General features: G+C 42.4%; 1 protein-coding gene across 2 annotated transcripts in view; it reads right to left on the reverse strand.

The window, feature by feature from the left end:
* Positions 1-13,310, reverse strand: part of FLT3 (fms related receptor tyrosine kinase 3) — a 37,447-nt gene extending 24,137 nt beyond the window's left edge. For both annotated transcript variants that reach the window (XM_054066893.1, XM_054066901.1), the window contains exons 1-2: positions 13,182-13,310; positions 240-364 (exon numbers count right to left, since the gene is read on the reverse strand). In XM_054066893.1, coding sequence (XP_053922868.1) covers positions 240-364; positions 13,182-13,236 — 180 coding nt within the window. In that variant the 5' untranslated portion in view covers positions 13,237-13,310. The remainder of the gene's footprint in view (positions 1-239; positions 365-13,181) is intronic.
* Positions 13,311-13,704: the final 394 nt, after the last annotated feature.

Here is a 13,704-nt window from a genome sequence, read left to right on the forward strand (position 1 = left end):
CAAAGCAGCAATTAAAAAAACAGGCTTAAAGAAAACTAGTGCTTATCTATTTATAGTTTCAAAGTATGAATGATGATACGTATTTCCCTCTGTCCTTCTGTAGTCACAGCTGACCTAACTGGTTGTTTTGACTGTGACACCCCCACAGGCTAAAGGTTTAGGCTGTTGTAAGCTTCTGGGAAGGTATTTCTGGAACGAACAGGAATATTTTATAAGCAACTCATTCTCTGTTGGATTACCTTAGGAGACACGGATGACCATGGTGTTCCTGAACCTTCATCCTTCTGGTTGATACGCAGACATTTAATGTCAGATGCGTTTTGCTTCATTGCAGAAGTGAAAGTAACTGCTGTCATAAGAAGAACTGTAAAACAGAAACAGGAAACAAATGTAACTATGCCTATCCCTCTGGTCAGGGATAAGAATGGTAATAAAAATAAAATACAACAAAACTGTAGAAAGACTACACCTTTTTTTTCTTAAAAAAACGTGGCAAAGTAACAAGCAGTTATATCATGTGCGTTTGCAAACTCTGCATTTGTGTATTGGAAGTGAGTGAAAGTACTGTTCAGAGAAACTTTCAGAAGCACAGATACATCACACATTATGAGCATGTCCTGTACTATTGCAGAAAATTTCTAAAGACAAAAGTCTCTCTGTGCTATGGAGACTTCTTTAGAAACCACATTAAAAAACACAGGCTCCCTCTTGCAGCCCAGTTCTCCATCAGTGTATCTTGAAAGGGTCCTGCAGCACCAAACCCTGCAGCTGCAGGCCAGCATTTGCCTGTTGTGAGTCAGAAGATGATAACGCACCATCCCTCCCATTGGCACCAAGGAGATGTCCGGGTGGAAACAACTGCCAAGCACCTCTCACTCCTGCTCAGAGCAATAGCCAAATAAAGACCTCCAGTTTGCCTTTAGAGCCCACACTCAGCTCACCTAAGGACTCAAGATCTAGTCTTCTCTTTTCTTCTCTCCAGGACAGGCTTTATTTGATCTGGCATACCCACCGCAGACTCTCCTGAGGCTTCCTGATGTGGATTTTTGCATCCCAGCAGCTCACAATGAGGGTTGGGTTAGATGCTTCTTCCCTTGAACTGCCATTCACAGGCTTGTGCCTTTTCCCATCTGGGAAACAAACAAGGCAGCAATTCCCACTCTTTTGAGGAAAGTGATACAGAAAGTGGAAGGCAAGGAGTAGTAAACCCATGGATTCTTCCTGCCCTTTCCCTTCTCCATACCTCCCTGCCTCTGTCACATCCCAGGAGCCTATACAGCAAGGGCAGCTCATTTGCCATCTCCCTGCTCTGGCAGGAGGAGCGAATGTCATTCTCCTTATGCACAAGAAACAGTGTTGAAAGGTTCTGGTGCCTCAAAGGCATCATCTCTCCAGAATGCTTCAAACAAAACTTTCTGCAGAGACTGCAGCTTGGAAAGTGACCTTCTAGCCTTAAAGGATCTATAGACTAACCATGTCCCCACCATTGCACATAAACAAGAAAAACAGAAGACTGCACAACTATCTAAGTGACATGTATCTGATTTCCACTAAGCCCCTAAAGTCAGCCCCCAACAGTACAAACAAGCACTGAATCATAAAATAACATCTCTTTCCTGGTGACCTGGAAAATTTCTGCCCTCAGGTCTTGTTTTTTTCTCCCTTCCCACTGCCTCCCACCCCACCAGCTCCTGAGATGATTGGACGTGAATCAAGGTGCAGACTTGAAAGGAGGAAAAAAGGTAAATATATCAGCAAATGCTTGAAGGATGAAAATAATGAGACTATTTTTGCAGGTGATGGAAAGAAAGAGCAAAACTTGAAGAAGGAAGAAATGAGTAAGAGTGGCCAGCATCGCCTCTTTGATGTCTAAGCCTTCTGGAGCTGCAGAGCTCTATGCTGTCAACACTTCAACAACCTCTCCTCAGCCCTCTTGGAAAATATGGATTGAGTCCTTCTCAATCAGGCACCTAATGTACTTCACTTTGGGTGCCACCTTTCCGCAGTAGGCACAGGCAATGGTCTGCTTGTGCAGATTTCTGAAGAAGATCGTGTCTATCTCTCTGTGATCCTTAGGAAAGGTGAACTTCTTTGTGGAGATATGTATCTCCCTCCATTGGCTATAAAGATAATGCTGGCACTTCTTGAGACACTGAATGCCAGAGGGTAGCTGGAAGGCAGGCATGCATTAGGTATCTACATCAAGCATGCTGAATTCCTCCCCATCGATGCAATCCAGGTTCCCAGCCCCTCCTCCCCACCCCTCCCCAGCCTTTCAATACACCCCGCTCTCCTCAGCCTTCTCTGTTTCTGTTTGTTTGTTTGGCCACTTCACACCTCACTCTTTTCAAACCAGAGACCATCTGACAGGCTCACAGCCAGGGGCTTAGCTGATGGAAATGCACCTATAGCCACTGGTTTCCAAAACACACCAGCTGAAAACACCTGGAAGTATGACTTCAGAAGTTCCACTCATCTGGCCTGTTGAATATTTCTTTGCTTCAGCTTTCCAATCTGCAAACAGTTTTAGCTTCTGATTGTACAAGCTGAGCCAATTTATCCCCAGTTTTACTTCACTTTGCTCACACCACCTTGTGAGGAGGATGCCCAACACCGCAGTCAGAAAAGGAAAGATGTATTTATACACTGACAGGGAAAAGATTTGCAGCTAAAATTCAGGCAGAAAGAGGCAGATGTAGCAACCAGACTGTGAGCGAGACATGCAAACAAGGTGTCTGACAAACTGGAACTGTGTCTGTAAAGGACAGTATATGGGAATGTATGTTGGGAGTAGTGGGCACTTTGACACTCCCGTGTATAAGGGAAAATTGTCCTGTTAACTGCTAGAGCTTGTCACTGCATGTCAGTCATCCTCCAAAAACCCAAAGTAAGAACTGCAGAGACTGAAAAACACTGGGTGTGGAATATCACTTATGTAGAGTGCATAATCATGTTGTGTATTTCCAAACTGTACTGAAGCTGGAAGGGATATAAATTGCTGCTTCTGAATAATGTTTGTTTATGTCTGCTTTCCATCTTCATCATCTTTTTATAGGTTATACAAAAATAAAAGCAGTAGGAGAAATTTTGTTCTCAGTGAAGTCAGACAAACCTTTAGCTGCGATAAACTGAGGATTTCATCAATATGTGTAGGCACATGCATGGGGAAATGCTGTACAAGACAGTAATTGAGCTTATGTGTAACAGCGCTGAGAAGAAGAAACTGAATCTACTGGAGAGATATCAAACCAAACAGCTATGTTTAAGTTAGTCCAGCTATTAGATGGTTCACCTAATGGAACTCCTTACAAAATTTTATTTTCAAATTGAGGATGACTAAAGTAGCCTTTGGAAAACTGGGAAAGACACTCTAAAATATGCTGAGTCTGAGTGTATCAGAAAGAAAATAGCTGAAGAACTGGAGCACTGGGAAAGATGAAGAAAAACTTTTCTCTTTTTACCAAGAGATGCATCCTGTGTTTGTGTTCAGCTCAGGGTGCTTATTGGTTTACACAGCAGTCAGGCCTTTCCTAGACATAGAACCATCTTCCACTCTGCCTTATAGGTCAGGAAACTTACACAAAGCAAACTGTGTTTTGCTTCTTAATTGCCTTCCTACTGTTTTCTCTGAGTGAGACTCTCTGGATCAACTTTCCAAAATTTTCTTTCTGGTCAGGGAAGGCAGAAGGACCTTTTTTTCCCCCAGGAAAGCTATAGTTCTCCTACAGTTATCTGCTGCCAGAAACAAATCTGTAAAAGTGGTGACATGGATGAACCTAATACATGTGTTAACTCTTAAAAAAACCCATCTTTGCATGTGGCTGCTTTTTTTCATATCACCCACAAAGTGGTGGATCCTGAAGTGAGAATTTTATTCTACATAAATACAATATAAATCAGAGGAAGGCAGGATAGGTAGAAAGAACTGATCTTAAATTAATGCCTGCCTTTCACCCATATGTTATTTCTTTCCCATCAAACTCCACTTTTCTCCTTCCTCATCCTTTAACATCTTCCTCCCTTGGTGTCTTCATCCCTTCAGCTTAAATAACCCCCAGCTTCCAGAAAAAAATACAGCCTGTGAGTTCATTCTCACATGATGATGGGGCCAGAGGTGTTGCTCCATGTTGCAGAATAATAACCGTGTTAGAACAAGGTTTAACAAGCAAGTTGGGTGACAAGATGCCTCTGTTGCAGCTCATGATAATTATAACCAGTTGTTGTAATATGGAATGGGGTACGTCTTGATCAGGAGCAGTCATTTATCTGGTCTTACCAGTTAATTACAACAAACATCACGTGAACTGATTTAATTATTTACAGTCATGTTTGAGCATGATTGAGATTTGAGATGGAAAAAGAAGTCTGTAGAGTATGGTAGCTTTTCAGGAGGAGTTCAGTGGAAGTGAACCAAGAATCTCTACAGTTGGATTACTGAGCAGGAAAGCAGTACAAGGGGCGGGGGGGGGGGTGGGGGTGTGTTAGAGGTGGCTTCGGGAAGTACTTAATTAGGACCTCAATACTGAGTCAAAAACTAATAATGAGAAACAACATTGATACTATACAGTGTCCTGGAATGCTATATTGCTCTCTACAACTACCTGAAAGGAGGTTGCAGAGAGGAGGGTGCTGGCTGCTTCTCCCAAGTGACAGGGGACAGGACAAGGGGGAATGGCCTCAAGCTGCACCAGGGGAGGTTCAGACTGGATATCAGGAAAAAAATTTTCACAAGAAGGTTCATTGGGCACTGGCAGAGGCTGCCCAGGGAGGGGGTTGAGTCCCCATCCCTGGAGGTATTTAAAAGACGAGTAGATGAGGTGCTCAGGGACATGGTTTAGTGGCAGACAGGAATGGTTGGACTCGATGATCCAAGATGTCTTTTCCAACCTGGTGATTCTATGATCTGCCCGTCTCGTTTGCCATTGCCACCAACCCCACACCTCTATTATTTTTGCACCTGGACTCGCTCTTCCCACGACTTCTACCACCTGCAGCAGTTCAGGCTATGGCATTACACACTCTTTCTTCCCGGGGCTCTTCTGCCGGAGAGAGGAGCTGCCGTGCGAGGGAACGAGAGCTGCCAACGCCAAAGCACCTGCGTGGGCGCTCCCGAGGATACGGGGTGGGGATGGACGGGCTGGCAGATGGCTGCCGCCAGGGGGCGCTCCGGCCCCGCGCATCCGCGCATCCCCTCATCCCTGTACCCCCATATCCCGGCGTCCTCGCAACTCCGCGCACCCCTGCATCCCCGCATCCCTGCCCATCCTCAGATCTCCGCGCATCCCCGCGTCCCCGCGCATCCCCATCCCCGCGCATCCCTGCATCCTCGCATCCCTGCATCTCCTCATTTGCTCTTATCCCCTCATTCGCCCGCATCCCCGCATCCCGGAGCATCTCCGCTCATCCCTGCATCACCTCATTGCCGCGTCCCCGCATCTCTGCGCATCCCCACATCCCTGCAATCCCGGACATCTCCGCATCCCTGGGCATTTCCGCATCCCCGCATCCCCACGCTCCTCCGGAGCTGTCGTTAAGACAACCGAGGCAGCACTGAATACACAGTCGGCCCTTTGAAGTGTAGGGGTATTTTCTTGGCTGGTGACTAACTCGACCACTTTGGCTCCTGATTGCTTGCGAAGGAGCTGCCTTATGTTTTTTTCTTAGGAAAAGAAACGTGAAACAAAAGAGTCCTTGTAAATTCTTTCATACATTAATTAAATAATTGATGATGGATATCTGATAGGTTTTTTTTCTTCTTTTTTTACACGCTGTCTCCAGCAAACATTTTCTGATTTTCTACTAAAAGATATAAAGGTTAAAAATACTGACCCTTTCCGGGAAGATCCCATGGCTACTCTTGCATGGCTCAGATAGAATTCTAACTCAGTTCTATAACTTTGAAAAAATAATAACAAAAAGGCAGAACATCTTTAAGTTGCTTGTGCCCCTGTTTATTATAGTGGTGTCGAAAGCGTTTCTTCTGAAGAGATATTAAACCAGAACTTGTGACAGCGAACAATCATTCCTAATTCATCCAGTGTAAGTACCAGCAAAGGATTCTGCTGCTTGATAACTTACGCACTTCATGTCACCTCCTGTAGTAAAACTACACTGCCTTCGCCTAAGATGTTTGCTTCCCTAGTCCTTCCAAATTTAATCTGTACCTAAATCTAAAAGATCTCCTTTCAATATATGAGACTGAGCAAACTTCTTCTTTCAATCTGTCTCAGGAACATCACTGTGAAGACCTGTCTACTCCAATGTAGTTTGCCACATACAGCAGGGAAGACTCTGTCCACGAATTAATTTTCTAAATTTTTTATTTTTCTCATCTTTTCCTCATTCCTTCATTTCCAGGTCCCAGATGGAAAGAGCTGAAAGAAATTTAACCTTCCCCTTTATTGTTTTTTATATATATACATATCTCTAATATCTTGGCCACTGTTTCCAAGAATTTGTCCTCTGTCTTGTTATGTTCTAACATATTTGGCATGTACTTTTTGTACAGATTTCAGCAAACTTCATCTTTTGGACAAAATGATGCCTTTCAATGCTAGTAACGTTCTTCTTAGACAAGGACAGTCAGAAGCCCTGCCTATGGCTCATTGCAGCCAGCTTCTAAATCACATAGATATTAACAAAGAACAATTGAGATGTCTGAAGATTTTAAACAGTGTCACACTGGGGATATATTTTACACTCTTCTGTCAGAGAAGCAAACAAAACCTTCTCCAACAGAACAGGAAGCTGAAAGTCAGCAGAGATACTCCTTTTTTTACTGATTACTTACAGATATGGTTGTTCAGTGCCTTAAGTAGTAAAAATAAGCTAATGATGACACAAAGTGTAGGCATATTTCTCACATTACTACATAAACAACATTATTTACTATAGATAAACTCTACTGCTATTTACTTTATTTCAGACTGATAACCAAATAATCACATTCTATGATTCTATGATGGTATGATAATGTTCTGTGATGCATATTGTGATTTCAGCATTCATTTAAGCCAGGATGAATAACAATCCAGTTTGATTTACTTGTATATTTTTGTCACTTTTCAGGCTTTCTAATCATATACCTGCCCTCCTGAGTACATGAGACTTGCTGTTCCTCTGGAACGAGTTGCTTTTAGTGAGGGACTGCGTACATTTATGAGTAGCCTGACGCCTTTGGCTGCTGCAAGTTTCTTTGCTAAACACAACTCGTCTTAGCAGTGTGTTGCTCCTTAATTTATAGATTTGCTTTGAAATCACCTTTTTGAATTCTCAATCTATGCCAGTAACTCATGTCTTTTATGTGGAAAAAAAAAATCTCCTTAGCATGAAACAAATGTTGAAGGCTGAAGCAAGCAAGATCTTTAGGTCTGTTTTATCTCTCTGTCCTGCCTCCTCTGTTTTTTGTTTACCTGGACTTGGGTGAGGAAGGACTGCAGGGTTATATTCAAACACTTATTTGCCTTTCATTTCACTAAGACAACTTTCCATCTATCTTCCGTGTGAGTTCAAGATAAAGGCACTGCTCAAACAGCTGAACTGCTAATTTGCCTGTTATTCATTTTATCTGCTTTGTATGCGACTGGCTGAATGAATGACAGCGCTTCCCCAGGTGCCCCTGGTCCATGATACTACGGTGACTTCTCTGCTCCGGCTAGTGCTGACAGTGAGCTCACTGAAATCCCTACTGCTCCACCCACAGTTTGGGCTGTTCCAGCCACTTGTGATCCAGTTTACAAAGAATAACCAGGACTGCCGAGGACATCCCGTTTTGGGAAGTGGCTGAAAAGGCCATGAACTGCAGTTACCATGGCAACCTCCCTTTCTGAGGAAGAGCCTGCATTGTGGTTCCTTCTTCTTCTTCTTGCCCACATCTGTCATCCTCTCAAGGGAGTTGCTTTTTGGCTCCCACATCACCCAGACATTTTCACCCCACTAAATATAGTGAACAATTGTACCCTGCGTCACATTAGGAGATGTTTTGCCAGCAGGTAGATGGCCTTTTCCTCTATCCAGCACCGGTGAAGCCACACTTGGAACCTTTGTCCAGTTTGGATTCCTCAGTATGAGAGACATGGACATACTGGAGAAAGTCCAGAGAAGGGCCACAAAGATGATAAAAGTACTGGAGCATCTCTCCTATAAGGAAAGGCTGAGAGAGCCAGGACTCTTCAGAAGGCTTGAAGGGATCTTATCAATTTATATAGATACCTGAAGGGAGAGTGCAAAGAGGACAGAGCCAGGCTCTTTTCGTTGGTGCCCAGGGACAGGAACAGAAGGCACAAAATTTTTCACCACGTGAATGACTGAGCACTGGCACAAGTTGCCCAGAAAAGCGGTGGTCTCCATCCTCAGAAATATTCAAAAGCTACCTCGACAGAGTCCTGGGCAGTTGGCTCTACATGGCTCTGCTTGATCAGGAAGGCTGGAGGAGATGACCTCCAGAGGTTCGTTCCTATCTCAAGCTTTCTGTGATTCTGTGAATAAAGGGACAATTCTAGAAGCAAAGAAGTGCTGGTGTGATGGCACCACAGAGGCCCCCACGATACAGAAAGCGTCATTGGGCTGTCCTTATTCATTTCTGTTCTCTAAAGGATGCTTGCTCATGGGAATGGCATGTTTGTGCCATTAAAAAGCTAGACAACTCTGAAGCAAAAAAAATAGACGTCTCATCTAATGGCATAAATAAGTTTGCTTTAACTCCTTTTTAAAAAAAAAAAATGGCTCTGTGTTTAAGTACTTCAGTCTCATAATCCGACACACTCTAGCACTTCTACTGACACCAGAGGAATTACTAACTTATTGCACGCAAGGACTACTTTATTTATGTACCTAAAAACAAAGGTGTGAGATTCCTGCCACTTCATCAACAAGGAGAAAAGCATCTGCCAGAAAAAGAAATGAAACCAGAAGATGGCAGATAATGAAATTATACTACTTGTCATCCGAATATTTCCACAACTGACTATAGTACATTGCCTTTCCTTTCCTGGAAAAGGGGGTAAGGAGGGAATACAGAAGGCCTGAATTGTGTATGGGGGAAGGATAGACAGAAAGAGGAAGAATGGGAGAGATTGATTTTGTTTCAAATTATGAAAATGAATCCAAGGTATTTGATTAAAAAAAAGTACTTAGTGTTTGGTATAAAATTTGGTAAAAATGAACAAAAAATAAATATTAGTTATTCTTATTTATATCATTATGATGCTAGGGTTAGAAAACAATTGCTGTCCCCAAGCAGTTGTATGAATGCAAATTCCAACATAAACTTTGGATAACATGTCCATAAACATTGTAATGATTAAGCACTTCACAATCCAGGCCTTGTATCTCATTAATCAGATATCTTATCTACTCAATTAAGCCTACACTACAAAGAAAGGAGTAAATAATGCGAGCTAAAGATCCAGGTGACATGCTAGCTTTTCTGTCTGTTTACTCATTTTTTTCAGCAGTTTTTAAATAAACATCTTGGAAAAATAAGGGAGCCATTCCTTCCTTTGGATGGAAAATAGGCACAGAACATTTATCCAGCTATCTGTCTAGCTTTGTTATCATCTTATTTCTCATGATATATAGAGGAGAAAAGAAGAGTTTACCTTTCAAACACACCAGTAATTTTCAGAGTATTATCTGTGTTTGAAGGGTTACAGATTCCTTAAGGAAGCATTTTACACCACATTTCAGTTTAGAGTCCTATAGTATCTTTTTGAATGTATTTCTATTAAAAGCAATAGTGTTAAGCCATATAGGAAATAAGGTCTTTCTGCTCATTTGAGAAATGCTGCTGTTTGTCTGCTCTGGACTGTTTTTTGGTCCCTATTTTCCTTTTAAAAGCATATAATCACTCGGGTTAAACAGTCCTTATCCTTTTCTAGTGTCACTATAAAAACTGAAACTACTTTCTGCCTCCATTGGTCATCCACTCCTGCTCTTACACATTTTTGCTTCATAAATGTTTTACTCTCTGATTTAACTTTCACTGCTGTTTGCTTGTTTCACTGCTTTTCATCCCTGCCTCTTGTAGCAAACACCTCCATGAAGGTTTTCAGAAAACAGTGACTGAAACCAGCTTTTCAACTAACAGAGCAGAACATGAAACATGGGTGAACTTCTGCGATGAAGTTTCAGATCTTCTGAAAGCTACATCTTCAGAAAACTGTGAACAAGAGGTGCTCTGTGCTGTATTATTTTGGGGTCATTATAGGAAAGGCTCTTGAAGGAGATGCTGCAGAAGGACAGGATGCCCACAGCTCTACTCCACTAAAAAACTTGCCTCCACTGAGCAGTCACAGCAGCATATACCCACACACCTCTGGGCAGAGACGGGGGTGGCCCTGGCAGTTGGGTTGTGCTCTGGAAATCTTCCAACTTCTTAGTAGATTGAAATAGAGGTAATCTGAGGAATTTTCTGGAGAAAAGGCGGGGGGAAGCAAATGGGGCCAAATCTCAAAGAAATAAAACACGCATAATTTTGAGTTGCATTTACTTCCATCAGAAAACAGCCCTCCCCTGCACAATCGTTTCACTTTCAGGAATCTTCACTTCAGAAGAGACAACTTATCTTCTGATCGATGAGATACATGGTGATGAATGACCATGAAAATATGTTTTGCTGGGCATGACTGTTTCCCTGAGCAAGCAGACCATGTACTGGCCCTATCCAGCATTCACAGCTGGCTTGCACCCTGTTTTTTTCATGTTTTGGGAAAGAGACTGTAGTCAGGATCAAACTCAGTTCCCTCTAGGGTACTCACTGATTTCACTTTCCTGCCAGAGGCAGGCGCCTGAACTTGCTCTGGAATGTTTGTCAGCTGGTTTGTCAGAGAGAAATCGGTGTATTGCTGGGAGATGAACAGATCCTGCAGTGGCTGGGTCCCAAGCGTTTCTGGGTTTCTCCTTAAAAGCAAAAATATGCTGGCCCACTTCATATTTTCCTGGGTTTCTGTCATGGGAATGCAACAGACAGTTGTATGTTCTGTGAGAAGGGGGTCAACAGTATTGTCCTACAGTTTTTGTGCAATCAGACACACCACAACCTAATCCAGAACTTGTTAGGGCCTAAGTTTGCAGTCCTTGCTCATATGAAAAGCCCTCTCATTTGCCAGCCCGAGGGAGAACTCGGTCAGTATCTCTCAGCTTCGTTTTTCTCAGGTGGGTTTTATGAATAGCTCTCAGGTAAGAGTGGGTGCAATAAAAACAAAGGGACAAAGAGCAGTTGTTAACGGAAAATTTCCCCTGATGAGAAAGGTACTGGAAGTCTTTGTTCATCACAAAATTCTCCATTTTGTAGAACGTGAAACTACTACTGTTTCAGTTCCCAGCCCCATCTACCCTCTCACCAGTCCAAGGCTAATTGTACGCTAGATAATATTCTCTTTAACCACAAGCTCGTGCTTGGGGTAACCAGAAAAAGTTAGGAAGAAGAGGAACTCGAGCAGTGCTTTTAATGCATATAGCTGTATTTACATATATATTGTATTGTATATATTGTTTTCTAAAGTTCTTGGGATTACATTCCTTGCTGCTGGGGAGCTTTGTTTTCCAGCAAATAACATGGGGAAGGTGCTTTTTCTTTCCTGCATATTTTGCGGTTCCGAGTCTATAACGTAAAGACAGATCTGATTTCTTAAGTCTACAGGTATTATGGAGACTCTGCTCTAGGTGTTATTATATTTTAGCTTTTCTTTGCTGCTTAAGTGTTGCAGTTTCAGATGATTCTGATTCATCATATGAATACTTTCTGTTGTCTGTACAGTTTATTACTAGGTCTTATCTCTAGACAACAGATTCTTAAAGAGAACACATGCATTTTTAAGAAATGTCAAATAATTCATTAAATGCTTAACACTTTTTACATCAAATTGCTTTTCAAGAGTGATCTGCTACAGACAGACGCATGAAACTTGAAGTTTTCAGGATTTCTGCTGTCAGCTATGCCTCTGATCCTTCAATCTGAGCTGGTTTGTATGTCCAAAAGCATTTGCTTTTTTTCCCTGTAGCAACTAATCTTACAAGGAGGAACATTACTTCCCCACATACCTTGCCTCTCAATAGAAAGAACACTAATTCTTCTGGATAATAATTACATCTTGGGACTCTCACACCTTTTGCTCTCTTTCTGCAGAACTGCCTCTTAGCCACCCTGGCATCCATCCCTGGCAGGAGCTTTTGGACACCATTAAGTCCTACATGCTAATCACTTTTGTTTACTTTGTTATGAAGCCTGCAAGACTAGCAAACCTCAGCTAAGAGAAAAACACAGAAATCCCTCTTTAACAGGGTTTGCTTAGTAGTAGTATCAGCAACCACGCAAAGCAGAAGATCATAAAATACTAATTTTCATTTTTACTCTGCCTTTCCTTCAAATAGCTCCAACTAAGAACGAATTCTAACAATTGCTCTTTGAAGTAAATATTATTATCCCTGTATATGGATTGTTAAGTAACTTTCCTACACATGCATCAGAACTGTGTCAATCAGAAAAAAACACACTCTTTTTTGTTTCAGTCCTGAATTTTGAATCAGCAAGATCATGTTTGATAGGAGGAAGCAGTTTACTTTAGAGAAAAAACACATAGTTTCAGGCATTTGATATGGAAGCAAATGTTATTTCCTTTTCTCTTAACAGTTAAATGTTTGGATGATTTTCAGTAGAGGAAATCAAGCTTTAAAACTCTTTACTAACAAAATAAAGACACTTTCTAGACATTAATATAATTTCTTCTTCTAGTTAGATCATTGAACAACAACAACAAAGCCTGGTAAGATATAGATGCACCATTATATTTCACTCTACTAAGGTATCTGATTCACAGATCATTTACCTGGGAAATAGCAGATAGATTGTTTAAAGTGATCAGGCAAGCCAGCATTAACACCAGGAAACACATTTATATCAGGAAAAAGAAAACAGAAAATCAGTGTATTTAAATACTTTTTGCCTTGTGCATGAAATGTATCAATGCAGAGACAGCAAAAGCCAGGCTGAGCTGGAAGAGACTAGGGTGATGGGAGGGAGAAGAACATCTCCAGAAGACAGAAGAAAGGTGGGACAGAAGATAAAAGATGTGTGAGAAAATGAAGTCAAAGGAGAAATAAAGGAAAGATGTGAAGGGATGCTGTGAGAGACAAAGAAATGCAGAGGAAAGGATCTGAAAAGCGGTGCTAGGACACCTTACCAGCTAGATGAAACAGGCTTCCAGCGGGGCGGCCACAGGGCCAGCCTACTGCCATGGCTGGCGATGCCCTGCAGTCCCGCAGCCCCGCGAGTGAAACCAAGCTGAGCCGCGCAGGTGGTTGCCTTAAGGGTGCACGTCACTGCCCACAGTGAAACCACTTCTTCAAAAGTGAGGGTCTGAGTCCTGAGCCTGAAGGAAACAGCTATGGGATGGGGAGAAGGGGCCTCTCTGGGGGGTTGGGGAGCATCTTCCTTCTGTCAGAGGATGCCTCTGCCAAGCTGAGCAGCTGCCTCTGCTCTGGCTGCTCAGTCTTCGCCTGGTTCTTTAGCCCTTCACTCACACTTCTACATAAAAATATTTTCTAGGGTAAATTCGGTGCAGCTGACTTTTTGCTGTCTCATTTCAATTCTTATTTTTGAAGCAGTTATAGGTTCTGCTTTCATGCACTGGCAGCCTGCGTAATTTCTTTGGGTATTGATGAGAGGAAGAGCAAGCAGTGCTGCCAAGCTGAAGAGGCAAGCTA

This window comes from Cuculus canorus, chromosome 1, assembly GCF_017976375.1.
Source record: "Cuculus canorus isolate bCucCan1 chromosome 1, bCucCan1.pri, whole genome shotgun sequence".
NCBI lineage: Eukaryota > Metazoa > Chordata > Aves > Cuculiformes > Cuculidae > Cuculus > Cuculus canorus.